The following is a 27708-nucleotide window of genomic DNA, read 5'->3' as shown; positions in this document are numbered from 1 at the left end:
TGTAGAAACATCTCAAGGATGATCAACGGAAACAGGATGCACCTGAACTCAATTTCGAGTCTCATAGCAAAGGGTCTGAATACTTATGTAAATAAGGTATTTCTGTTTTTAATTTGTTATATTTCTGTTTTAAATTTGCAAAAAAAAAGAAAAGTTTTTGCTTTGTCATTATGGGGTATTGTGTATAGATTGATGAGAATGATTAATTTTTAAATCCATTTTAGAATAAAGCTGTAACGTAACAAAATGTGGTAAAAGTAAAGGGGTCTGAATAGTTTCCGAATGCACTGTATGTTGTGGATTAACCCATTTGAATCATTAACGGATATAAACTGTGGAGATGGGGACAAGAGTGGTTAAATACAGTATACTGTAGATTTAGGGAATGGGGAAGAAAACCCCCACAATGTTAATGGCTAGGTTTTGACCACAATGGATCCCGGCCAGGCTTACATAGGGAGTCCTTTTCCAAAGGCACACTGACACAGCCACACATGACCCTAATGTGTGTTTCAGTACAGTGGCTAGTTACCAGCCCTCATCTCCTCACCTCAGAGTGATCAGAACAATAATGAACAATAGGGGGAAATGGATGTTGATTTAGAGGTACAGTAGGGTTGCCAGCCCTCCTGGTTAGGCCTGGGGTCTCCTGGAAACAGCCTTATTCCTCCTGGCGAGCAGTACAGCTGTTAATGCCTAAATGAAATTAATATATTAAGTGTGAGCAAGGTCTTTTATAATCTGTATAACCCAGTCATCTGGGTCTGAGTTGACAAACCCTAGTATAGAGGTCAGCTTTAGTCATTTATTAATAGAGGGTGATGACAAAAAGTGGGGAATTCCTGGTAAAAGCGATAAACAAGTGTCCTCTCCCCAAACTTTTTCTCATCCCTCTATCCCTCTCCTTTTCTCTATAAAAGAAAGAGCAATCAGCTTAATGGCACTCCCAGGAGTTGCCGTGTTGCCTGATTAAAAAGAAAACCGTAATAAAAATTAGCATAAAATCAAATAAAGCTGCTCTGCAATGAGGGGGATGGGATGGTAAAAAACAACAGCAAAAGAAAAACACTTGCATGATTAAGTTAAAGAGAAAATCAACTCAAAAACTATATTTTGGTATTTTTTTCATTAGCCCACTGTTGCTATTTTAAGTTTATAAAATATTGGGCTTCCAAGAAGCAAAGTGTCAAGCTGCAAAATACTATCCAATATCTTGAAAACTTTTGGGACTGTATCAACAGTGGACTAATGAAAAAAATACAAAAATATCGTTTTTTAGTGGATTTCCCCTTTAAGGTTAAAAATAGAAGTCCGGACTCTGACCGTCTATTGACGTTGGCACAGTGATGAGTGGGGTCCAGAATTAAAACATGGACAATTCTGACACATGGGCCGATTTCGCCTGTCCCCACAAGGAAAAAGGCGATTTTAGGCTTAGGGGTTAGGTTTAGGGTTACAATAAGGGTGAGAGGTTAGGTTTAGGGGTTTAGGGTTTAGTTAGGGTTAAGGTTAGGGAAAATATGATTTTGAATGGGAATCAATTGTTTGGTCCCCACAAGGATAGTAAAACAAAGATGTGAATGTGTGTGTGTGTGTGTGGGGGGGGGGTCTTACCTGAGGATGTCTGGGTGAGGACCAGTGGGGAGGTGGACAGTGATGTCAGGACAGTGGCAGCCATTACCTCCTTATCAGCATGACCTGAGGGTTTCCTGCAACACACACCAGATACAGGGTTACACAGTATGGACACAAAACCGATGGAGATGCTAGAAACACACCAACCTGCATAACAAGTGGAAGGTTTCTGTATCAAACCGGTGGACCTGTATCAGTCATTCTACAATATATATATAAGCATACTAGCATAGCAAACTGGCTCATTGTCCACTATAATGTCCTTAGAGTTAGATTTCCCCACTGCAGACTGACCAATTGCTGTGTTCGCCATTGCAGACCACCCATCCACTGAGTCTGCCGCAGCCAAACCGACCAATCATGTGTCTGCCATAGCCAAACCTGGAAACCAGGAAAAAGCCCAACCCTACCCCAATCCCAACTCTGAAATATACCAGCCATGCTTTCTTTAGACAGAACAACAAACTGTTTTATAGCATGGAATGGAAAATTCCAGTACAATAATAAATACTGTTATCCCGTCCCCTGTGAATGCTGAAATTCCCCCTTAGCACAGAATGCTGACCAGACCGACATTCGGATAACGTTCGGATAATGTTCAGATAACCAGAACACTCCTTTTGCAGAGCACTGTCACATTAGTCTAGCAGTGTTTCCAACAGGGGGTGGGTGAAGGCTAAAGACACTGGCGAGAAGATTCGGTTTTGTTTATTCATGGTTCATTGCTATTGGTTCAGAGGGAAATTCCAAACACCTGAGATGGGTCACAGCAAAAGCTTCTCTAGCTCCCTGAGAGAATAAGGATGATATGATCATATGATAGGGGGAAGCTGGCTATGTGTAAGGCATATATTCCGCTACAGCAGTCAGCTGCTTTAAAAAAGGAAGTAAAGTGAAAGAGCAAGAGGATAAGAGATGGGGACAGAGAGAGAGAGAGAGACCAGAGAGAGAGAGAGAGAGAGACAGAGAGACCAGAGAGAGAGAGAGAGAAAGAGAGAGAAAGAGAGAGAAAGAGAGACCAGAGAGAGAGAGAGAGAGAAAGAGAGACCAGAGAGAGAGAGCGAGAGAGAGAGAGACAGTTGGCAGTGTTGTTATAACCTCTCTGTGCCCAGCACACTCCTTGCTGAGCCTTCAGCTCAACCCTGTATTTATACTGCCCACTGGCATGTAGAACTCTACACACTAACTGAACAGGGTAGTTTTTGAGAGAGGGTAATCTAATAAAAAACATAAAGAGCCTGCAATAATCTGTGTCATTGTGTTGTAAAGACCCAGATCCTCTCTCCCTATGCACCACTGCTCTCTGACCTCTCTCTCATCTAAAACATAAAAAGTTCTGTCACACAAAGAAATGGTGAAGCACAAAAATCCACACCTACAACCACCACACTGAAATACAAAGAAGCTCACAATAACAACAACAAAAAGACAGACGGTCTGGTCTGCAGCTTTAAGAGGTCCGCCTCCAGACTGCTCCCCTACACAACCAGAGTAAACTGGTTTGAGGAGCGCTCTCAGCCAAGCCCTAAGCCCTGGCATAGCTCCACCACACACACACACTCACAAACGCACACACAGACCAAAACTTCTGCCGTAAGTAAACACACAACCAAAATGTCTCCTGCGTTTCTCTTCTAGCTGGGTCAACTTCCAAACTTGAGAGAGAAACAGTGCTGGATGGGGTGCAGACAGATCTGAAAGGAATGCATCAAATATGAAGCAATCTGTCTTTATAACACACAGACTAAAACAATAACACAGAGAAGAGCAGAGGGCATCAGAGACTTTACATATCACTGTTTTCACTTGCACAGACTGACCTCATGGTTAGCCAAGCTTAACATCTAAAAAACAAGACTGTGTATGTGTGTGTGCATGCATGCATGGAATGGGTCTAATCTGCTTATCTCTATCCAAGTGTGTCTGTGGATCCTCTGACGTTGAGGGAAAACATCAGGAATACATTCTAGAGAAGGACAAACACAATCACATACACACACACACACACACACACACACAGCACACATACACACACACATTGTGCTGCCAACTACCCGCTTTGTATTCTCTGACCCCCTCTTTAGTCTGTGCCTGCTGGGTAGTATGTGGGCATTTCCATCTAAAAGGACACATGAGCACCAACATGTGAAGTTCATAGGAGCATGTCAAATTGGGTTTCAAATTAAAGCTAAGAGTCTATATTTTTTTTTTAATGAAGGCATATACAGTGAGGGAAAAAAGTATTTGATCCCCTGCTGATTTTGTACGTTTGCCCACTGACAAAGACATGATCAGTCTATAATTTTAATGGTAGGTTTATTTGAACAGTGAGAGACAGAATAACAACAAAAAAATCCATAAAAACGCATGTCAAAAATGTTATAAATTGATTTGCATTTTAATGAGGGAAATAAGTATTTGACCCCTCTGCAAAACATGACTTAGTACTTGGTGGCAAAACCCTTGTTGGCAATCACAGAGGTCAGACGTTTCTTGTAGTTGGCCACCAGGTTTGCACACATCTCAGGAGGGATTTTGTCCCACTCCTCTTTGCAGATCTTCTCCAAGTCATTAAGGTTTTCGAAGCTGACGTTTGACAATTCGAACCTTCAGCTCCCTCCACAGATTTTATATGGGATTAAGGTCTGGAGACTGGCTAGGCCACTCCAGGACCTTAATGTGCTCCTTCTTGAGCCACTCCTTTGTTGCCTTGGCCGAGTGTTTTGGGTCATTGTCATGCTGGAATACCCATCCACGACCCATTTTCAATGCCCTGGCTGAGGGAAGGAGGTTCTCACCCAAGATTTGACGGTACATGGCCCCGTCCATCGTTCCTTTGATGCGGTGAAGTTGTCCTGTCCCCTTAGCAGAAAAACACCCCCAAAGCATAATGTTTCCACCTCCATGTTTGACGGTGGGGATGGTGTTCTTGGGGTCATAGGCAACATTCCTCCTCCTCCAAACACGGGTTGAGTTGATGCCAAAGAGCTCGATTTTGGTCTCATCTGACCACAACACTTTCACCCAGTTCTCCTCTGAATCATTCAGATGTTCATTGGCAAACTTCAGACGGGCCTGTATATGTGCTTTCTTGAGCAGGGGGACCTTGCCGGCGCTGCAGGATTTCAGTCCTTCACGGCGTAGTGTGTTACCAATTGTTTTCTTGGTGACTATGATCCCAGCTGCCTTGAGATCATTGACAAGATCCTCCCGTGTAGTTCTGGGTTGATTCCTCACGGTTCTCATGATCATTGCAACTCCACAAGGTGAGATCTTGCATGGAGCCCCAAGCCGAGGGAGATTGACAGTTATTTTGTGTTTCTTCCATTTGCGAATAATCGCACCAACTGTTGTCACCTTCTCACCAAGCTGCTTGGCGATGGTCTTGTAGCCCATTCCAGCCTTGTGTAGGTCTACAATCTTGTCCCTGACATCCTTGGAGAGCTCTTTGGTCTTGGCCATAGTGGAGAGTTTGGAATCTGATTGATTGATTGCTTCTGTGGACAGGTGTCTTTTATACAGGTAACAAACTGAGATTAGGTGCACGCCCTTTAAGAGTGTGCTCCTAATCTCAGCTCGTTACCTGTATAAAAGACACCTGGGAGCCAGAAATCTTTCTGATTGAGAGGGGGTCAAATACTTATTTCCCTCATTAAAATGCAAATCAATTTATAACATGCGTTTTTCTGGATTTTGTTGTTGTTATTCTGTCTCTCATTGTTCAAATAAACCTACCATTATAATTATAGACTGATCACTTCTTTGTCAGTGGGCAAACGTACAAAATCAGCAGGGGATCAAATACTTTTTCCCCCCTCCCCCCCACAAAAAAAAAGTGGTTGTCCCACTGGCTATCATAAGTTGAATGCACCAATTTGTAAGTCGCTCTGGATAAGAGCGTCTGCTAAATGACGTAAATGTAAATATACATTCTCAACCATTTTTCATCCTAAAAATGTGGAATAAGTAAAGACTTTGATTTCTGGTCAGATGGAAAAGGGTCAACCAGGAAATGTCTTAGAGGGTATTAGAAATACATCAAAACACAATCATGTTGAAGTAAAGACCCCTGCCAACAAATAAACACTTATAATTAGTTTGGGAGAAATTATTTGCCTTCTGTAAATTTAAGAAACATTGCCTTGTGCCTTGTAATTCCGTTACCAAAAACCCACATATCTACAAGATACACTACATGACCAAAAGTATGTGGACACCTGCTCGTCTAACATATCATTCCAAAATCATGAGCATTGATATGAAGTTGGTCCCCCCTTTGCTGCTATAACAGCCTCCACTCACTAAATGTTGGAACTTTGCTGCGGGGACTTAGTGAGCATTAGTGAGGTTGGGCACTGATGTTGGCCGATTAGGCCTGTCTCGCAGTTGGCTTTCCAATTCACTTCAAAGGTGTTCGATGGGGTTGAGGTCAGGGCTCTATGCAGGCCAGTCAAGTTCTTCCACACCGATCTCGACAAATAATTTCTGTATGGACCTCGCTTTGTGCACGGGGTCATTGTCATGCTGAAACAGGAAAGGGCCTTCCCCAAACTGTTGCCACAAAGTTGGAAGCACAGAATCGTATAGAATGTAATTGTATGCTGTAGCATTAAGATTTCCCTTCACTGGAACTAAGGGGCCTAGCCCGAACCATGAAAAACAGTCCCAGACCATTATTCCTCCTCCACCAAGCTTTACAGTTGGCACTATGTATTCGGGCAGGTAGTGTTCTCCTGGCATCCGCCAAACCCAGATTCATTTGTCGGACTGCCAGATGGTGAAGCGTGATTCATCACTCCAGAGAGCGCATTTCCACTGCTCCAGAGTCCAATGGCGGCGAGCTTTACAACACTCCAGCCGACGCTTGGCATTGTGCATAGTGATCTTAGGCTTGTGTGCGGCTGCTCGGCCATGGAAACCCATTTCAATGACGCTCCCGAAGAACCGTTCTTGTGCTGACGTTGCTTCCAGAGGCAGTTTGGAACTCGGTAGTGAGTGTTAGAACCGAGGAAAGACGATTTTTACGAGCTACTCGCTTCAGCACTCGGTGGTCCCATTCTGTGGGCTTGTGTGGCCTAACACTTCGCGGCTGAGGAGTTGATGCTCCTAGATGTTTCCACTTCACTTAACAGCACTTACAGTTGACCGGGGCAGCTCTAGCAGGGCAGAACTTTGATGAACTGACTTGTTGGAAAGGTGGCATCCTATAACGGTGCCACGTTGAAAGTCACTGAGCTCTTCAGTAAGGCCATTCTACTGCCAATGTTTGTCTATGGAGATTGCATGGCTGTGTGCTCGATTTTATAGACGTCAGGATATATAGTATATTTTCTAATTTCTCTCCCTCATGAGGAGGAAGGATAATGAACGTTCACAGAATTAACAAGTAAAGGTAGACCTACCAATTAGTTCTAGTGTTTTTACTGATATCAAGTTTGTTTATGAATAATTAAGTGATTAAAACTCGTAATTCTGTTACCAGATCAGTAACGGAATTACTGCAATTGAATTGGCTAAAAGGGGAAATCATAGTTGTCACAAACCACAGTTGGGTCACCTGCTACTGTCCTCCCTTCCACTGGCATAGGCTACTATTATACTAAGCTCATAACTCTTAATCTTTTTCTGTCAGGTATTCAAAGCAAGACTGTGAAAACAGTCTGGACAATCTGTCCCTCTCACTCGCTCTCTCCTCTCTCTCTCTCTCTCTCTCTCTCTCTCCTCTCTCTCTCCAGTTAATGTCCCCTCTCCCAGCTCTTACTGACACCTACCACCTACCCTCTTCCCATTTACTGTAACAAGCATCCTCACCCACTGAGCACCGACAGACATTTACATTTACGTCATTTAGCAGACGCTTTTATCCAGAGCGACTTACAGTTAATGAGTGCATACATTTTTCATACAGACAATGGACATCCATCCAATGGACGTTGAAATTTGGTCAGTCCGCCCTGGCCGGACCAAATCTGGACCAATCTATGTTTCACAAGTTCGGACAGCATAGGAAGCGTACATACTGGCAGTGGACTGGACCATTCCCTCTGGCCGTGACACACACACACACACACACGCCCCTCCTGATTTGCTGACATGAAGAGTTTCCGCTCCTCCGCGTTTCCCGACAGAGATCTCTAGTCACAGTGCTGAACCAGAGCCTCATCAGGTGTGTGTGTTTGTGTGTGTATATGAGTGTGTGTTTGTGTGTAACTTACTTCTCTACCCTTGAGTTTACCTCCCTCTATGGTCAATCTACTGTTGTTCACCAGATAACCTTATATCAATGTTTACATAAGACAACAGAACATGGCTAACAGCCTAGCAATAAAACCAACCCACACAGAAAATAAACACACATATTTATACACACATGGACACACATACAATCACATTCATATAAAACTACTGAGAAAGAAAAGGTTGAAAATGATTTCAAGGCATAGGTCCATCCATCCTATACTTAAGCAATAAGGCCCAAGGGGGTGTGGTATTTGGCCAATATACTACGGCTAATGGCTGTTCTTATCCACAACCCCCGAGGTGCCTTATTGCTATTATAAATTGGTTACCAACGTAATTAGAACAGTAAACAAGTATTTTTTGCATCATACTGTGGTATATTGTATGATATACCACGTCTTTCAGCCAATCAGCATCCAGGACTCAAACTACCCGGTTTATAATAGCCAATATGTACAGTATGTGCTGTATGCACTTGGGTTTTTGTATATATAATCTGTTTCATATGATGAACATTCATGGGATTGAAACATGAAGCCATATGGATGGAGCCATATAAATGTACAGGTAACTGCCAAAATAAATGAAACACCAACATAAAGTGGCGTTGGGCCACCACCAGCCAGAACAGCTTCAATGCACCTTGGCATAGATTCTACAAGTGTCTGGAACTCTATTGGATGGATGTGACTCCATTCTTCCAAGAGAAATTCCATAATTTGGTGTTTTGTTGATGGTGGTGGAAAACGCTGTCTCAGGCGCTGCTCCATAATCTCTCATAAGTGTTCAATTGGGTTGAGATCTGGTGACTGAGACAGCCATGGCATATACAGTGAAGGAAAAAAGTATTTGATCCCCTGCTGATTTTGTACGTTTGCCCACTGACAAAGAAATGATCAGTCTATCATTTGAATGGTAGGTTTATTTGAACAGTGAGAGACAGAATAACAACAACAAAATTCAGAAAAACGCATGTCAATAATGTTATAAATTGATTTGCATTTTAATGAGGGAAATAAGTATTTGACCCCCTCTCAATCAGAAAGATTTCTGGCTCCCAGGTGTCTTTTATACAGGTAACGAGCTGAGATTAGGAGCACACTCTTAAAGGGAGTGCTCCTAATCTCAGTTTGTTACCTGTATAAAATACACCAGTCCACAGAAGCAATCAATCAATCAGATTCCAAACTCTCCACCATGGCCAAGACCAAAGAGCTCTCCAAGGATGTCAGGGACAAGATTGTAGACCTACACAAGGCTGGAATGGGCTACAAGACCATCGCCAAGCAGCTTGGTGAGAAGGTGACAACAGTTGGTGCGATTATTCGCAAATGGAAGAAACACAAAATAACTGTCAATCTCCCTCGGCCTGCGGCTCCATGCAAGATCTCACCTCGTGGAGTTGCAATGATCATGAGAACGGTGAGGAATCAACCCAGAACTACACGGGAGGATATTGTCAATGATCTCAAGGCAGCTGGGACCATAGTCACCAAGAAAACAATTGGTAACACACTACGCCGTGAAGGACTGAAATCCTGCAGCGCCCGCAAGGTCCCCCTGCTCAAGAAAACACATATACATGCCCGTCTGAAGTTTGCCAATGAACATCTGAATGATTCAGAGGAGAACTGGGTGAAAGTGTTGTGGTCAGATGAGACCAAAATGGAGCTCTTTGGCATCAACTCAACTCGCCGTGTTTGGAGGAGGAGGAATGCTGCCTATGACCACAATAACACCATCCCCACTGTCAAACATGGAGGTGGAAACATTATGCTTTGGGGGTGTTTTTCTGCTAAGGGGACAGGACAACTTCACCGCATCAGAGGGACGATGGACGGGGCCATGTACCGTCAAATCTTGGGTGAGAACCTCCTTCCCTCAGCCAGGGCATTGAAAATGGGTCGTGGATGGGTATTCGAGCATGACAATGACCCTAAACACACGGCCAAGGCAACAAAGGAGTGGCTCAAGAAGAAGCACATTAAGGTCCTGGAGTGGCCTAGCTAGTCTCCAGAACTTAATCCCATAGAAAATCTGTGGAGGGAGCTGAAGGTTCGAGTTGCCAAACGTCAGCCTCGAAACCTTAATAACTTGGAGAAGATTTGCAAAGAGGAGTGGGACAAAATCCCTCCTGAGATGTGTGCAAACCTGGTGGCCAACTACAAGAAATGTCTAACATCTGTGATTGCCAACAAGGGTTTTGCCACCAAGTACTAAGTCATGTTTTGCAGAGGGGTCAAATACTTATTTCCCTCATTAAAATCCAAATCAATTTATAACATTTTTGACATGCGTTTTTCTGGATTTTTGTTGTTGTTATTCTGTCTCTCACTGTTCAAATAAACCTACCATTAAAATTATAGACTGATCTTTTCTTTGTCAGTGGGCAAACGTACAAAATCAGCAGGGGATCAAATACTTTTTTCCCTCACTGTAGTTTATATCATTTTATAATAATAATAATAATAATAATAATAATAATATGCCATTTTAGCAGACGCTTTTATCCAAAGCGACTTACAGTCATGCGTGCATACATATTTTTTTTGTGTATGGGTGGTCCCGGGGATCGAACACACTACCTTGGCGTTACAAGCGCAGTGCTCTACCAGGACTAAGTTACTAAATCAACACTCTGGTGAACTTCTGGTAAGAGCTCCTTGGTTTCCTGGATGATACACACCCACCCACGCATGCACGCATGTTAATGACAGAGAAGAGGGAAGAGTATCTCACCAGCCCCAAAAATAGCAAAATCAGCAGATCTCTTTGTTTATCTAGCGTGCTAAAATTAGCCTCAACAGCCTATCCCATGCCCAACATCTCTGTCCACCATAATTTCACCAGAAGTGTGTGTGTGTGTGCGTGTAACTGGCTGCACCTGGCTTCTTTACTTTAGCTGGCCTATCGACTGTCATGCTGCCAAAGGGGCGTGGTCCCATAGAGATCCTATTAAATTAACATGTGTGCGTGGGTGTGTATCATCCAGGAAACCAAGGCGCTCTTACCAGAAGTTCACCAGAGTGTTGATTTAGTAACTTAGCCTTTCTTTCCATGGCCTATCCATAAGGAAGCTAGCTAACACCACAGAGAGACAGTGGGTTTACAAAGTTACATGGACACTGGGTCAATGATGCTCCATGAAAACAATTACACTAAGATAAATAGGTTTTATAAATAGCATCCATCTATCATCCATCCAGCCGGGTCTATCTCTCCGTCCACTCCACCATGTGGGTAATTAACATTGTTTATCTTTCAATGTATTTGACTCCACCTTACATTAACTTAAATCAAATCAAAATCTGATTTATTAGTCGCAACAGTGCCAGCAAAACCAAAGAATACAAAACAATACACACAAATACAAAACAATCGAAATAAATTAAGAAAAATCAGAAAGAGCAATGTCAAGAGTCCGGAATATAAATATATATATAATGGTGTGAACAGACATTTTGGACAGTATATTAATAGGAAAGGTGTGTACAGCCTTGACTAGAATACAGAATATACAAAACCTTAGGAACACCTTCCTAATATTGAGTTGCACCCCCCATTACTTCCCACAGTTGTGTCAAGTTGGCTGCAGTTCTTGACACACTCAAACCGGTGCGCCTGGCACCTACTACCATACCCCTTTCAAAGGCACTTAAATATTTTGTCTTGCCCATTCACCCTCTGAATGGCAAACATAAACAATCCATGTCTCAATTGTCTTGAGGCTTAGAAATCCTTATTTAATCTGTCTCCTCCCCTTCATCTACACTGATTGAAGTGGATTTAACAGGTGTCATCAATCAGGGATCATAGCTTTCACCTGGATTCACCTAGTCAGTCTGTCACGGAAATAGTAGGTGTTCCTAATGTTTTGTACAATCAGTATACATACTGTATGAAGTGGGTAAAACAGTATGTAAACATTATTAAATTGACCAGTGTTCAATGACAATGTACATAGGGCAGCAGCATCTAAGGTGCAGGGTAGGGTACCGTGTGATAGCCGCCTAGTAACAGTGACTAAGGTCAGTGGTGTAAAGTACTTGTGGTGTAAAAATACTTTAAAGTACTACTTAAGTACTATTTATATTTTTCACAACTTTTACTTGACTACATTCCTAAAGAAAATAATGTACTTTTTACTCTATACATTTTTCCTGACACCCAAAAGTACTTGTTACATTTTGAATGCTTAGCAGGACAGGAAAATGGTCAAATTCCCGCACTTGTCAAGAGAACATCCCTGGCCATCCCTACTGCCTCTGATCTGGCGGACTCACTAAATACAAATGCTTTGTTTGAAAATGATGTAGAAGTTTTGGAGTGTGCCACTGGCTATACGTGAATAAAAATTAAAAACTAGACATTTGTGCCGTCTGGTTTGCTGAATATAAGCAATTTGAAATTATTTATACTTTTACTTTTGATAGTTAAGTAAATTTTTGCAATTACATTTACTCAAGTATTTTACTGGAGTCATTTTCTATTAAGGTATCTTTACTTTTACTCAAGTATGACAATTGGGTACTTTTTCCACCACTGACTAAGGTTCAGGGCCGGGTACTGGTGACTATGTTACAGTCTGATGGCCTGGAGATAGAAGCTATTTTTCCAGTTTCTAGGTCCCAGATTTGATGCACCTGTACTCCGCCTTCTAGATGGATGAACAGGCCGTGGCTCAGGTCCTTGATGATCTTCTTGGTCTTCCTTGAAACCAGGTGCTGTAGATGTCCTGGAGGGCAGGCAGTGTGCCCCCAGTGATGCGTTGGGGTGACCGCACCACCCTCTGGAGAGCCCTACGCTTGCGGACGGTGCAATTACTGTACCAGGCGGTGATACAGCCCGACAGGAAGCTCTCAATGGTGCATCTGTAGAGGTTTGTGAGGGTCTTAGGGGCCAAGCTGAATTTCTTCAGCCTCCTGACTTAAATCGTTCTCCTATGCACGCTGAAAAGAAGGGCTCATACCCGAAACGTTCTTGCGGCAATACAAATATGTTAATTTAAGTTTATTATAGGAGTGCTGTCCTATTTTTGTTATTTTAATTAACATGGAACCCCATCATTTATGGGAAGACAGAGGGAAAATACTGGATTCAGTGCTGAAGACCGGAAAACAACAGTCAGAAGAAGAATCAAGCAGTTTGTGTGTGTGTGTGTGTATCCTCACTTGGCAGGGTTGTTGCCTCTTGCTCAGACTGACCTTGGCTGGGTGAGGAAGGGGGTTGAACCATATCCCCTTTTCCATAGAGAATACACACACATGCATAAGAACATTGCCAAGGTTGAGGCAAACCTTCCCTTGGGCAGAGCCTTTTATTTATGAATTTATAAAACATATGTTCCATGTCCAGTTTCCCCCCCCACACCACCTTGAAAAACCCAAGCCTACTTGATGGTAATAGCACTCACTGTTGCCCCTAGTGGTGGGGTTCGAAGGCATGTCCCGACATCCTCGGGACATGGATGGACGTCCAATTTCGAAGTGAATCTTGAGCGACCTGGCTAGTTTTGATATTAGTCCAGCTCCCTGTAGAGGGACAGGCTGGTATGAAAGGAGGGTTACTCCTCTGAACTGTAGCTATCAGCAGTCTCTCTCGCTCTCTGTCCTCCTCTCTCCCCTGTCCCAACAGCCTGCTGTCCACTCCACTTCCCCTAATAATAGTAACCCCTGGCCTCCCCCCTCTATAATATCCCCATCTTGGCTTTCCTCTGCCATGTTATGTAATGGCCCCTGCCTCCTCTCTCCCTCCCTCCCACCTCCTCTCCATTTCCCCCTTTTTTACAGCAGTTTACATTCATATCTTCCTCTTGTCTCTATACGTTTCTCTATCTATTTCCTTCTCCCACTCCCCTCTCTACAGAATAAATCTATCTCTCTCAGACAACTGTTACATGCATAGAATCAGAACATCTTGTTTATACACATTGCAATACTACAATCTCTTTTCACATGCTTCTACTGTTATACAAGTATTGTACGGTACATAGAGAAAGTAGTTAGCCTACGCAGAACTGTGTATAGTGACACAGAGCTGTGGTCTTTAATGTGAACCATAGGGATGGGGTGAAGCATCATTTTAAATGATTTCATTATTCAAATAATATGTTTTTTTTTGGGGGGGGGGGGGATAGTTGAAATACATCTTTTAAATTGGAGAGTTGCTCGCGCTACTCGGGATAGCAGAAGGGTGCGGGGGAGGAGGCGCAGGGGCCTGTGTGTGGCACGGAGTCTCTCTCTCTCTCTCTCTCTCTCTCTCTCTCTCTCTCTCTCTCTCTCTCTCTCTCTCTCTCTCTCTCTCTCTCTCTCTCTCTCTCTCTCTCTCTCTCTCTCTCTCTCTCTCTCTCTCTCTCTCTCTCTCTCTCTCTCTCTCTCTCTCTCTCTCCTCTCTCTCTCTCTCTCTCTCTCTCTCTCTCTCTCTCTCTCTCTCTCTCTCTCTCTCTCTCTCTCTCTCTCTCTCTCTCTCTCTCTCTCTCTCTCTCTCTCTCTCTCTCTCTCTCTCTCTCTCTCTCTCTCTCTCTCTCTCTCTCTCTCTCTCTCTCTCTCTCTCTCTCTCTCTCTCTCTCTCTCTCTCTCTCTCTCTCTCTCTCTCTCTCTCTCTATACAAAGTGGGATTAAAATGGATTTGTCATTTTCTGTCAACAATCTACACAAAATACTCTATAATGTCAAAGTGGAAGAAAAACTAACATTTGTTTAAAAAAAAAGAAGAAATCCTTTATCTGGATGCATTCGGAAAGTGCATTTGGAAAGTATTCACCCCCCTGAGTCAATACATGTTAGAATCACATTTTGCAGCGATTACAGCTGTGAGTCTTTCTGGGTAAATCTGTAAGAGCTAAGTCTATAAGAGCGTTGCACACTTGGATAGTACAATATTTGCACATTATTCTTTTTTTCCTTTTGATAATTTTTCCAATCTTGGTTTACATTTACATTTTAGTCATTTAGCAGACGCTCTTATCCAGAGCGACTTACAGTTAATGAATACATTTTTTTTTTTATACTGGCCCCCCATGGAAATCGAACCCACAACCCTGGCGTTGCAAACGCCATGCTCTATCAACTGAGCTACATCCCTGCCGGCCATTCCCTCCCCTACCCTGGACGACGCTGGGCCAATTGTGCGCCGCCCATGAGTCTCCCGGTCGCGGCCGGCTGCGACAGAGCCTGGATTCGAACCAGGATCTCTAGTGGCACAGATAGCACTGCTATGCAGTGCCTTAGACCAGAGGAAAATCCATGCCTTGCCATAGATTTTCAAGCTGATTTAAGTCAAAACTGTAACTAGGCCACTCAGGAACATTCAATGTTGTCTTGGTAAGCAACTCCAGTGTATATTTGGCCTTGTGTTTTAGGTAATTGTCCTGCTGAAAGGTGAAATTGTCTCCCAGTGTCTGTTGGAAAGAAGACTGAACCAGGTTTTCCTCTAGGATTTTGCCTGTGCTTAGATCAATTCCGTTTATTTTTATCATAAAAAAACTCCCTTGCCGATGACAATCATACACATAACATGATGCAGCCACCACCATAATTGAAAATATGAAGAGTGGTACTCAGTGATGTGCTGTGTTGGATTTGCCCCAAACATAACACTTTGTATTCAGGACATACATTTCATTTCATGGCAGCGATTACAGCCTCGCGTCTTCTTGGGTATGACACTACAAGCTTGGCACACCTGTATTTGGGGAGTTTCTCCCATTCTTCTTTGCAGATCCTCTCAAGCTCTGTCTGGTTGGATGGGGAGCGTCGCTGCACAGCTATTTTCATGTCTCTTCAGAGATGTTCGATTGGGTTCAAGTCCGGGCTCTGGCTGGGCCACTCAAGGACATTCAGAGACTTGTCCCGAAGCCACTCCTGATTTGTCTTGGCTGTGTGCTTAGGGTCGTTGTCCTGTTGGAAGGTGAACCTTCGCCCCAGTCTGATGTCCTGCGCGCTCTGGATCAGGTTTTCATCAAGGATCTCTCTGTACTTCGCTCCGTTCATCTTTCCCTCAATCTTGACTAGTCTCCCAGTCCCTGCCGCTTAAAAACATCCCCACAGCATGATGCTACCACCACCATGCTTCACCGTAGGGATGGTGCCAGGTTTCCTGCAGACGTGACGCTTGGCATTCAGGCCAAGGAGTTCAATCTTGGTTTCATCAGACCAGAGGATCTTGTTTCTCATGGTCTGAGAGTCCTTTAGGTGCCCTTTGGCAAACTCCAAGTGGGCTGTCATGTGCCTTTTACTGAGGAGTGGCGTCCGTCTGGCCACTCTACCATAAAGGCCTGATTGGTGGAGTGCTGCAGAGATGGTTGTCCTTCTGGAAGGTTCTCCCATCTCCACAACTATGGAGCTCTGTCAGAGTGACCATCGGGTTCTTGGTCACTTCCCTGACCAAGGCCCTTCTCCCTCGATTGCTCAGTTTGGCCGTGCGGCCAGCTCTAGGAAGAGTCTTGGTAGTTCCAAACTTCTTCCATTTAAGAATGGAGGCCACTGTGTTCTTGGGGACCTTCAATGCTGCAGAAAAGGGAAGAGGTCTGAATACTTTCCGAATGCCCTGTATATGTATTGTGATTCGATGCTGTGATTTTTTTGCGTTCCAATGTTCCAAACATATTGCTCAACATATGTCTTCTGCAGAGGGACAAGAGAGAGCCATGAGAAATAAAAGTGCTGAAAACAAATTGGCTCTCTATTTAAAAAGAAGATGGAGAAGAAGCTATGAAGGAACAATACTGGAGTTTTGGTGCAGGTACAGCCAACTATGTAACTGTATCGATTTTTTCCACCAACAGTAATATTGTGTGTATCCCTATGCAGTTTCACGAACAGTTTGTGTGTGGTCGTCTGGCCAACAGCTGGTTTACTGCCCCACTGTCACACTGCCATCAAGGTTAACCTGTAGCTATGGTAATACCTCTCTGCACCAATAACAGCAATGTTGTTATGTGACCACAGGACCTTTGTTTGAATGGTGACCTTAATTTTGGTTTTCTGGAAAATTAGACAGGAAAGTGTCCACACATACGGTGTCCACACATACGTACACGGTAGGACACACACTGTACACACACACACACAATGTGTACATAAAATATCACTGCTTCCTTTTTGTGGTGGATGTTGTCAGTTCCATATTTTTTAGCCATATTTAGCAAGTCATGTGTCAATGCAACAGGCAACAAATCTCCACCAGGCAGGAACAGTTGTTCTACTCTGCTTGAAAAGCATCTGCCTCAGACATTAAATCAAATCATATTCAAATCTATCTACAGTGGGGGAAAAAAGTATTTAGTCAGCCACCAATTGTGCAAGTTCTCCCACTTAAAAAGTTGAGAGAGGCCTGTAATTTTCATCATAGGTACACGTCAACTATGACAGACAAAATGAGAATTTTTTTTCCAGAAAATCACATTGTAGGATTTTTAATGAATTTATTTGCAAATTATGGTGGAAAATAAGTATTTGGTCAATAACAAAAGTTTCTCAATACTTTGTTATATACCCTTTGTTGGCAATGACACAGGTCAAACGTTTTCTGTAAGTCTTCACAAGGTTTTCACACACTGTTGCTGGTATTTTGGCCCATTCCTCCATGCAGATCTCCTCTAGAGTAGTGATGTTTTGGGGCTGTCGCTGGGCAACACAGACTTTCAACTCCCTCCAAAGATTTTCTATGGGGTTGAGATCTGGAGACTGGCTAGGCCACTCCAGGACCTTGAAATGCTTCTTAAGAAGCCACTCCTTCGTTGCCCGGGCGGTGTGTTTGGGATCATTGTCATGCTGAAAGACCCAGCCACGTTTCATCTTCAATGCCCTTGCTGATGGAAGGAGGTTTTCACTCAAAATCTCACGATACATGGCCCCATTCATTCTTTCCTTTACACAGATCAGTCGTCCTGGTCCCTTTGCCGAAAAACAGCCCCAAAGCATGATGTTTCCACCCCCATGCTTCACAGTAGGTATGGTGTTCTTTGGATGCAACTCAGCATTCTTTGTCCTCCAAACACGACGAGTTGAGTTTTTACCAAAAAGTTATATTTTGGTTTCATCTGACCATATGACATTCTCCCAATCCTCTTCTGGATCATCCAAATGCACTCTAGCAAACTTCAGACGGGCCTGGACATGTACTGGCTTAAGCAGGGGGACACGTCTGGCACTGCAGGATTTGAGTCCCTGGCGGCGTAGTGTGTTACTGATGGTAGGCTTTGTTACTTTGGTCCCAGCTCTTTGCAGGTCATTCAATAGGTCCCCCCGTGTGGTTCTGGGATTTTTGCTCACCGTTCTTGTGATCATTTTGACCCCACGGGGTGAGATCTTGCGTGGAGCCCCAGATCGAGGGAGATTATCAGTGGTCTTGTACGTCTTCCATTTCCTAATAATTGCTCCCACAGTTGATTTCTTCAAACCAAGCTGCTTACCTATTGCAGATTCAGTCTTCCCAGCCTGGTGCAGGTCTACAATTTTGTTTCTGGTGTCCTTTGACAGCTCTTTGGTCTTGGCCATAGTGGAGTTTGGAGTGTGACTGTTTGAGGTTGTGGACAGGTGTCTTTTATACTGATAACAAGTTCAAACAGGTGCCATTAATACAGGTAACAAGTGGAGGACAGAGGAGCCTCTTAAAGAAGAAGTTACAGGTCTGTGAGAGCCAGATACTTTGCTTGTTTGTAGGTGACCAAATACTTAGTTTCCACCATAATTTGCAAATAAATTCATAAAAAATCCTACAATGTGATTTTCTGGATTTTTTTTCTCTCATTTTGTCTGTCATAGTTGACGTGTACCTATGATGAAAATTACAGGCCTCTCTCATCTTTTTAAGTGGGAGAACTTGCACAATTGGTGGCTGACTAAATACTTTTTTTCCCCACTGTACATAACCAAAACCATCAGAGCCTTGAGAGAGACTTGGTGTCTGTCATTTCAAAGGCCTGATGAATAATTTGTGTTTTTTGTGCTCTGGGTGTTGGGAAACCAAAACAAAATGATGGAGATGCAATTTCATCAACACAGCTCATTCTGCATGTCATCAATTAAGATGCCTAGTTATGAGCCTAGTTGGTTTAGCCACGGAAAAAGACAGCAACCTTCCCGCTAGCCATGATTGGCTGAGATAATGAGTGGGCTGGACATGCCGAGAGATGAGTTCGGATTTGGTCTGTCTATAACATGAGCTGGTCAGTATGTTCCTTGGCGTACACATCACTGACAAAATGAAATGGACCACCCACACAGACAAAATCAAATCAAATCAAACGTTATTTGTCACATGTGCTGAATACAACAGGTGTAGACCTTACAGTGAAATGCTTACTTACAAGAACTTAACCAACAATGCAGTTTTAAGAAAGAATACCAAAAAAGATATATATATATATATATATATATATATATATAATAATTATAAATAAACAAATTAAAATTAAATTAAAATATGCAAAAGTAACAAATAATTAAAGAGCAGCAGTAGAAATAACAATAGCGAGGCTCTACAGGGAGTTAGTCGAGGTAATTGAGATAATATGTACATGTAGGTAGTTATTAAAGTGACTATGCATAGATAATAAACAGAGTAGCAGCAGCGTAAGGGATGGGGGGGGCAATGCAAATAGTCTGGGTAGTCATTTGATTAGATGTTCAGGAGTCTTATGGCCTAGGGGTAGAAGCTGTTTAGAAGCCTCTTGGACCTAGACTTGGCGCTCCGGTACCACTTACCGTGCGGTAGCAGAGAGAACATTCTATGATTAGAGTGGCTGGAGTCTTTGGCAATTTTTAGGGCTTTCCTCTGACACCGCCTGGTACAGAGGTCCTGGATGGCAGGAAGCTTGGCCTCAGTGATGTACTGGGCCATGCGCACTACCCTCTGTAGTGCCTTGCGGTCGGAGGCCGAGCAGTTGCCATACCAGGTAGTTATGCAACCAGTCAGGATGCTATTGATGGTGAAGCTGTAGAACCTTTTGAGGATCTGAGGACCCATGCCAAATCTTTTCAGTCTCCTTATGGGGAATAGGTTTTGTCATGCCCTCTTCACAACTGTCTTGGTGTGCTTGGACCATGTTAGTTTGTTGCTGATGTGGATACCAAGGAACTTGAAGCTCTCAACCAGCTCCACTACAGCCCCGTCGATAAGAATGGGGGCATGCTCGGTCCTCTTCTTTTTCCTGTAGTCTACAATCATCCCCTTTGTCTTGATCACATTGAGGGAGAGGTTGTTGTCCTGGCACCACACGGCCAGGTCTCTGACCTCCTCCCTACAGGCTGTCTCGTCATTGTCGGTGATCAGGCCTACCACTGTTGTGTCATCGGCAAACTTAATGATAGTGTTGGAGTCGTGCCTGGCCATGCAGTCATGAGTGAACAGGGAGTACAGGAGGGGACTGAGCACGCACCCCTGAGGGGCCCCCGTGTTGAGGATCAGTATGGCGGATGTGTTGTTACCTACCCTTACCACCTGGGGGTGGCCCGTCAGGAAGTACAGGATCCAGTTGCAGAGGGAGGTGTTTAGTCCCAGGGTCCTTAGCTTAGTGATGAGCTTTGAGGGCACTATGGTGTTCAACGCTGAGCTGTAGTCAATGAATAGTATTCTCACACATGTCAGTGAAGACACTTGCCAGTTGACAGCGCATGCTCGGAGTACACATCCTGGTAATCCGTCTGGCCCTGCGGCCTTGTGAATGTTGACCTGCTTAAAAGTCTTACTCACATTGGCTACGGAGAGCGTGATCACATAGTCATCCGGAACAGCTGGTGCTCTCATGCATGCTTCAGTGTTGCTTGCCTCGAAGCGAGCATAGAAATGGTTTAGCTCATCTGGAAGTCTTGCGTCACTGGGCAGCTCGCGCATGTGCTTCCCTTTGTAGTCTAATAGTTTTCAAGCCCTGCCACATCTGACGAGCGTCAGAGCCGGTGTAGTACGATTCAATCTTAGTCTTGTATTGACTCTTTGCCTGTTTGATGGTTCGTCGGAGGGCATAGCGGGATTTCTTATAAGCGTCTGGGTTAGAGTCCCGCTCCTTGAAAGCGGCAGCTCTACCCTTTAGCTCAGTGCGGATGTTGCCTGTAATCCATGGCTTCTGGTTGGGGTATGTACGTACAGTCACTGTGGGGACGATGTCATCGATGCACTTATTGATGAAGCCAGTGACTGATGTGGAGTACTCCTCAATGCCATCTGAAGAATCCCGGAACATGTTCCAGTCTGTGCTAGCAAAACAGTCCTGTAGCTTAGCATCTGCGTCATCTGACCACTTTTTTATTAACCGAGTCACTGGTGCTTCCTGCTTTAGTTTTTGCTTATAAGCAGGAATCAGGAGGATAGAGTTATGGTCAGATTTTTCTTTCTACTGTGTATGACGGGGATGAGGGCCCTGTCGGGTGTCTGGAGCAAATCCATCTCGTCCGACTCATTAAAGAACAATTCTTTGTCCAGTTCAAGGTGAGCAATCATTGTTCTGATGTCCAGAAGCTCTTTTCGGTCATATGAGATGGTAGCAGCAACATTATGTACAAAATAAGTTACAAACAATGCCAAAAAACACACAAAATAGCACGGTTGGTTAAGAGTCCATAAAACGGCAGCCATCCCCTCCGCGCCATCATAACAGTGTGGTGAAGAAGGCGCAACAGAGCCTCTTCAACCTTAGGAGGCTAAAGAAATTTGGCTTGGCACCTAAAACCCTCACAAACTTTTACAGATGCACAATTGACAGCATCCTGTCTGGCTGTATCACTGCCTGGTATAGCAACTGCACCGCCCACAACCGCAGGGCTCTCCAGAGGGTGGTGCGGTCTGCCCAATGCATTACCGGGGGCAAACTACCTGCCCTCCAGGACACCTACAGCACCCGATGTCACAGGAAGGCCCAAAATATCATCAAGGACATCAACCACACGATCCACTGCCTGTTCACCCCGCTATCATCCAGAAGGCGAGGTCAGTACAGGTGCATCAAAGCTGGGACTGAGACTGAAAAACAGCTTCTATCTCACGGCTATCAGACTGTTAAACAGCCATCACTAGCACATTAGAGGCTGCTGCGTATAGACATAGACTAGAAATCACTGGCCACTTTAAAGAAATGGAACACTAGCCACTTTAATAATGTTTACATATCTTGCATTACTCATCTCATATGTATATACTGTATTCTATACTACTCTATTGTATCTTAGTCCATGCCGCTCTAACATTGCATGTCCATATATATATATATTCTTAATTAATTCCTTACTTAGATTTGTGTGTATTGGATATATGTTGTGAAATTGTTAGATATTACTTGTTAGATATTACTGCACTGTCTGAGCTAGAAGCACAAGCATGTCACTACACCCGCAATAACATCTGCTAAACACGTGTATATGACCAATTAAATGTGATTTGATGTGTAGGTAATCCTTTCTAATGCAGCTTTTTTGAAAGATATCACGTAGTAGAACTGCATAAGTGTTGATCTCCACTTTCTGGAGGACTGAGTTTTGAAATCAGTGGAATTAGAGTATGATAGCTAAGGAGATGGAGAAAATTATGGCATTTGATTGCAAATATGCAGATGGAGTCGAAAAGAGAACACACAGAAGGCTGTTGTATAAAACACCTGTCTCCGGATTACATCTTCAAACTAAGGGCAACCATGGAATCTGTGACAGAGAGTGAGAAGTGTCCATCCATGTATATGGGTAAGATAGTCTAGCTAGCTAAATTTTCAGATATTACACGTTTCTAATTTTGCCAGAAAGTCATTTTCATTTCAAGTTAAAATGTACTGTTAGCTAGCGAGCTAACGTTAGCTGGCTGGCTCGCTAGCTAACGTTACGTGTATGATCTGTGTAGTAATATTATTCGTATCTAAGAGCCATTTGCATTGCTAGTTATAGCCTAATGTTAGCTAGCTAACATTGAACCTGGTTGGTTAGCTACCTGTAGACTAATGCAGGGTAGTAACGTTATGAGTTGGGATTATGGTTAATTGTTTAGCTAGCTAGCTACATGTCTAAACAAAAGACTCCACTATGCAAGTAACCATTTCAATAGAATGTTCATGATGTCAATGCAACAACTGTTGATAGACGTAGCTGGTAAATTTGCTCTGACTATCTACTCTCACTTCAGAGCACTCTCGTCTGAGTGTGCCAGAGTGCAGAATAACTGACAAATTTACGAACGCTCAACATCCATTGAATATGGCCGGTGTCAGTAAACGTTGGCGTAATTCAATTGTTGCCAGCAGCACAGTTGCAGTCACCAACGCTCTGGATAACATAAAAAAAACAGCCTAACAAGCTTTGCTAGGGCAAGTACAATGGTCAGAGTGAGCTGTTCTCTCATTTGTGTCTGGAAGTAGCTAGCAAGCTAGCGAACATTAGCCAGTTAGCTTGGGTGCTTGACTGCGGTTGTTAGGTCAGAATGCTCGGATCAACCCTACTCCTCGGCCAGAGCGTCCAGTGTTCGCTCTGAACGCTCCGAAAGCAAAACACTCTGAATTTACGAACTGATCATCTGACAACGCTCTGAGTTTACGAACACCCAGAGCACACTCTGGCACTCCAGATTAAATTCATGAACACACCCGTAGTATAAACCAGTACATGGCCTCACATGTGAATCCTTAAAGAGATGGTGGGGCTAAAGCTTAAGAGCGTGTGAACGATGCTGAATGGGTGTAGACAAAGAAGAGCTCTCCAGTAGGTGTACCAAAACAATCAAGGGCAATATTCTCAAACGTGAGGTTACAAGTTTATCAACTTTCAAAGCAGAATTACTTTCCCATTGTTCCTCAACTGTAGTGTGTGATATACCATTTTCTAGCTCTAAGCCTCTACCTTTATCCAATGTAAAAAAAACACCATTTCAAATTTCGCTACATAAGACCGAATCGAGCAGTTTGGTCACATTTTTCGAAGCTATCAACCTGTCCCTGACCGAGTCTGTAATACCTACCTGTTTCAAGCAGACCACCATAGTCCCTGTGCCCAAGAACACCAAGGTAACCTGCCTAAATGACTACCGACCCGTAGCACTCACGTCTGTAGCATTGAATTGCTTTGAAAGGCTGGTCATGGCTCACATCAACACCATCATCCCAGAAACTATAAACACACTCCAATTTGCATACCGCCCCAACAGAATCACAGATGACGCAATCTCTATTGCACTCCAACCTGCCCTTTCCCACCTGGACAAAAGGAACACCGACTTGAGAATGATATGCATTGACTCCAGCTCAGCGTTCAACACAATAGTGCCCTCAAAGCTCATCACTAAGCTAAGGACCCTGGGACTAAACACCTCCCTCTGCAACTGGATCCTATACTTCCTGACGGGCCGCCCCCAGGTGGTAAGGGTAGGCAACAACACATGATCCTTAACACGGGGGCCCCTCAGGGGTGCATGCTTGTCCCCTCCTATACTCCCTGTTCACCCATGACTGTGTGGCCAGGGACTCCAACACCATCATTACATTTGCTGACGACACAACGGTGGTAGGCCTGATCGCCGACAACGATGAGACAGCCTATAGGGAGGAGATCAGAGACCTGGCAGTGTGGTGCCAGGACAACAATCTCTCCCTCAACGTGAGCAAGATAAAGGAGATGATCGTGGACTACAGGAAAAGGAGGGCCGAGCACGCCCCCATTCTCATTGACAGGGCTGTAGTGGAGTAGGTTGAGAGCTTCAAGTTCCTTGGTGTCCACATCAGCAACAAACTAGCATGGTCCAAACACACCAAGACAGTCGTGAAGAGGGCACAACAACGCCAATTCCCCCTCAGGAGACTGAAAAGATTTGGCATGGGTCCTCAGATCCTCAAAAAGTTATACAGCTGACTGGTTGCATCACCGCCTGGTATGGCAACTGCTCGGCCTCCGACCGCAAGGCGCTACAGAAGGTAGTGCGTACGGCCCAGTACATCATTTGGGCCAAGCTTCCTGCCATACAGGACCTCTATACCAGGCGGTATTAGAGGAAGGCCCTAAAAATTGCCAAAGACTCCAGCCACCCTATTCATAGACTGTTCTCTCTGCTACCGCACGGCAAGCGGTACCAGAGCGCCAAGTCTAGGTCCAAAAGACTTCTTAACAGCTTCTACCCCCAAGCTATAAAACTGCTGAACAGCTAATCAAATGGCTATACCCGGACTATTTGCATTGACCCCCCTCCCCTTTATTACGCTGCTGCTTATCTATGCATACTCACTTTACCTTTACCTACATGTACATACAGTGAGGGAAAAAAGTACTTGATCGCCTGCTGATTTTGTACGTTTGCCCACTGACAAAGACATGATCAGTCTATAATTTTAATGGTAGGTTTATTTGAACAGTGAGAGACAGAATAACAACAAAAAAATCCAGAAAAACGCATGTCAAAAATGTTATAAATTGATTTGCATTTTAATGAGGGAAATAAGTATTTGACCCCTCTGCAAAACATGACTTAGTACTTGGTGGCAAAACCCTTATTGGCAATCACAGAGATCAGACGTTTCTTGTAGTTGGCCACCAGGTTTGCACACATCTCAGGAGGGATTTTGTTCCACTCCTCTTTGCAGATCTTCTCCAAGTCATTAAGGTTTTGAGGCTGACGTTTGGCAACTCGAACCTTCAGCTACTTCCACAGATTTTCTATGGGATTAAGGTCTGGAGACTGGCTAGGCCACTCCAGGACCTTAATGTGCTTATTCTTGAGCCACTCCTTTGTTGCCTTGGCCGTGTGTTTTGGGTCATTGTCATGCTGGAATACCCATCCACGACCCATTTTCAATGCCCTGGCTGAGGGAAGGAGGTTCTCACCCAAGATTTCATGGTACATGGCCCCGTCCATCGTCCCTTTGATGCGGTGAAGTTGTCCTGTCCCCTTAGCAGAAAAACACCCCCAGAGCATAATGTTTCCACCTCCATGTTTGACGGTGGGGATGGTGTTCTTGGGGTCATAGGCAGCATTCCTCCTCCTCCAAACATGGCGAGTTGAGTTGATGCCAAAGAGCGCGATTTTGGTCTCATCTGAGCACAACACTTTCACCCAGTTCTTCTCTGAATCATTCAGATGTTCATTGGCAAACTTCAGACGGCCCTGTATATGTGCTTTCTTGAGCAGGGGGACCTTGTGGGCGCTGCAGGATTTCAGTCCTTCACAGCGTAGTGTGTTACCAATTGTTTTCTTGGTGACTATGGTCCCAGCTGCCTTGAGATCATTGACAAGATCCTCCCGTGTAGTTCTGGGCTGATTCCTCACCGTTCATGATCATTGCAACTCCACGAGGTGAGATCTTGCATGGAGCCCCAGGCCGAGGGAGATTGACAGTTATTTTGTGTTTCTTCCATTTGCGAATAATCACACCAACTGTTGTCACCTTCTCACCAAGCTGCTTGGCGATGGTCTTGTGGCCCATTCCAGCCTTGTGTAGGTCAACAATCTTGTCCCTGACATCCTTGGAGAGCTCTTTGGTCTTGGCCATGGTGGAGAGTTTGGAATCTGATTGATTGATTGCTTCTGTGGACAGGTGTCTTTTATACAGGTAACAAACTGAGATTAGGAGCACTCCCTTTAAAAGTGTGCTCCTAATCTCAGCTCGTTACCTGTATAAAAGACACCTGGGAGCCAGAAATCTTTCTGATTGAGAGGGGATCAAATACTTATTTCCCTCATTAAAATGCAAATCAATTTATAACATTTTTGACATGCGATTTTCTGCATTTTTTTGTTGTTATTCTGTCTCTCACTGTTCAAATAAACCTACCATTAAAATTATAGACTGATCATGTCTTTGTCAGTGGACAAACGTATAAATCAGCAGGGGATCAAATACTTTTTTCCCTCACTGTATTACCCCAATTACCTCGACTAACCTGTACCCCCGCACATTGACTCGGTACCGGTACCCAGTGCTTAATTTGTAAATCGGGAGGTACTGGAACACATAGTGAGCGTGAGGGGGGTTATCCGGGGGCCTCTGAGGTACCGTCCGGAACACATTGAGAAAAAAGTGTCAAACACAATGTTTCAGCGCAGCAGACAGAGTAAACAGCCAAGTAGCCTACTATCTATGGTGGTGAAACGGACAGCACTCTCCAAGGTGCTGATTCATTCTAAGCATTTTAGACGTCACTGCAGTATGCCCACATACTTGAGTATAGCTGCGGGGCTTACACAAGTCCCAATTTCTTATAGCCTAATTTTCTAGACATCAATGTACAGCAACATTAGACGACACTGCAGAACACCCGTCATATGCATATGCACACATATTCAGCTGTGGGGCTTACAAGACCCACATTTCATACACATTTTGTTACAGCCTTATTCCAAAATTGATTAAATTGTTTTTTCCCCCTCATCAATCTACACACAAAACCCCATAATGACAAAGCCAAAACAGATTTTTAGAAATATTTGCTAATGTATTCAAAATAAAAAACGGAAATATCCCATATACATAGGTATTCAGACCCTTTACTCAGTACTTTGTTGAAGCACCTTTGGCAGCGATTACAGCCTTGAGTCTTCTTGGGTATGACACTACAAGCTTGGCACACCTGTATTTGGGGAGTTTCTCCCATTCTTCTCTGCAGATCCTCTCAAGCTCTGCACAGCTATTTTCAGGTCTCTCCAGAGATGTTCGATCGGGTTCAAGTCCGGGCTCTGGCTGGGCCACTCAAGGACATTCAGAGACTTGTCTCGAAGCCACTCCTGATTTGTATTGGCTGTGTGCTTAGGGTCATTGTCCTGTTGGAAGGTGAACCTTTGCCCCAGTCTGAGGTCCTGAATGCTCTGGTGCAGGTTTTCATCAAGGATCTCTCTGTACTTTGCTCCGTTCATCTTTCCCTTGATCCTGACTAG

The 27708-nt window shown here is 44.0% G+C and overlaps 1 protein-coding gene across 2 annotated transcripts in view; it reads right to left on the bottom strand.

The window, feature by feature from the left end:
- The window catches only part of LOC121545322 (zinc finger protein 704), a 99865-nt gene that overhangs the window by 16996 nt on the left and 55161 nt on the right, over positions 1–27708 (bottom strand). For both annotated transcript variants that reach the window (XM_041855739.2, XM_041855740.2), the window contains exon 3: positions 1615–1709. In XM_041855739.2, the coding sequence (XP_041711673.1) occupies positions 1615–1709 (95 nt within the window). The remainder of the gene's footprint in view (positions 1–1614; positions 1710–27708) is intronic.

Source organism: Coregonus clupeaformis, chromosome 30, assembly GCF_020615455.1.
Source record: "Coregonus clupeaformis isolate EN_2021a chromosome 30, ASM2061545v1, whole genome shotgun sequence".
Taxonomy (NCBI): Eukaryota; Metazoa; Chordata; class Actinopteri; order Salmoniformes; family Salmonidae; genus Coregonus; species Coregonus clupeaformis.
The sequence above is the reverse complement of the archived record's forward strand: the minus strand, read 5'-3'. Positions and strand labels throughout refer to the sequence as shown.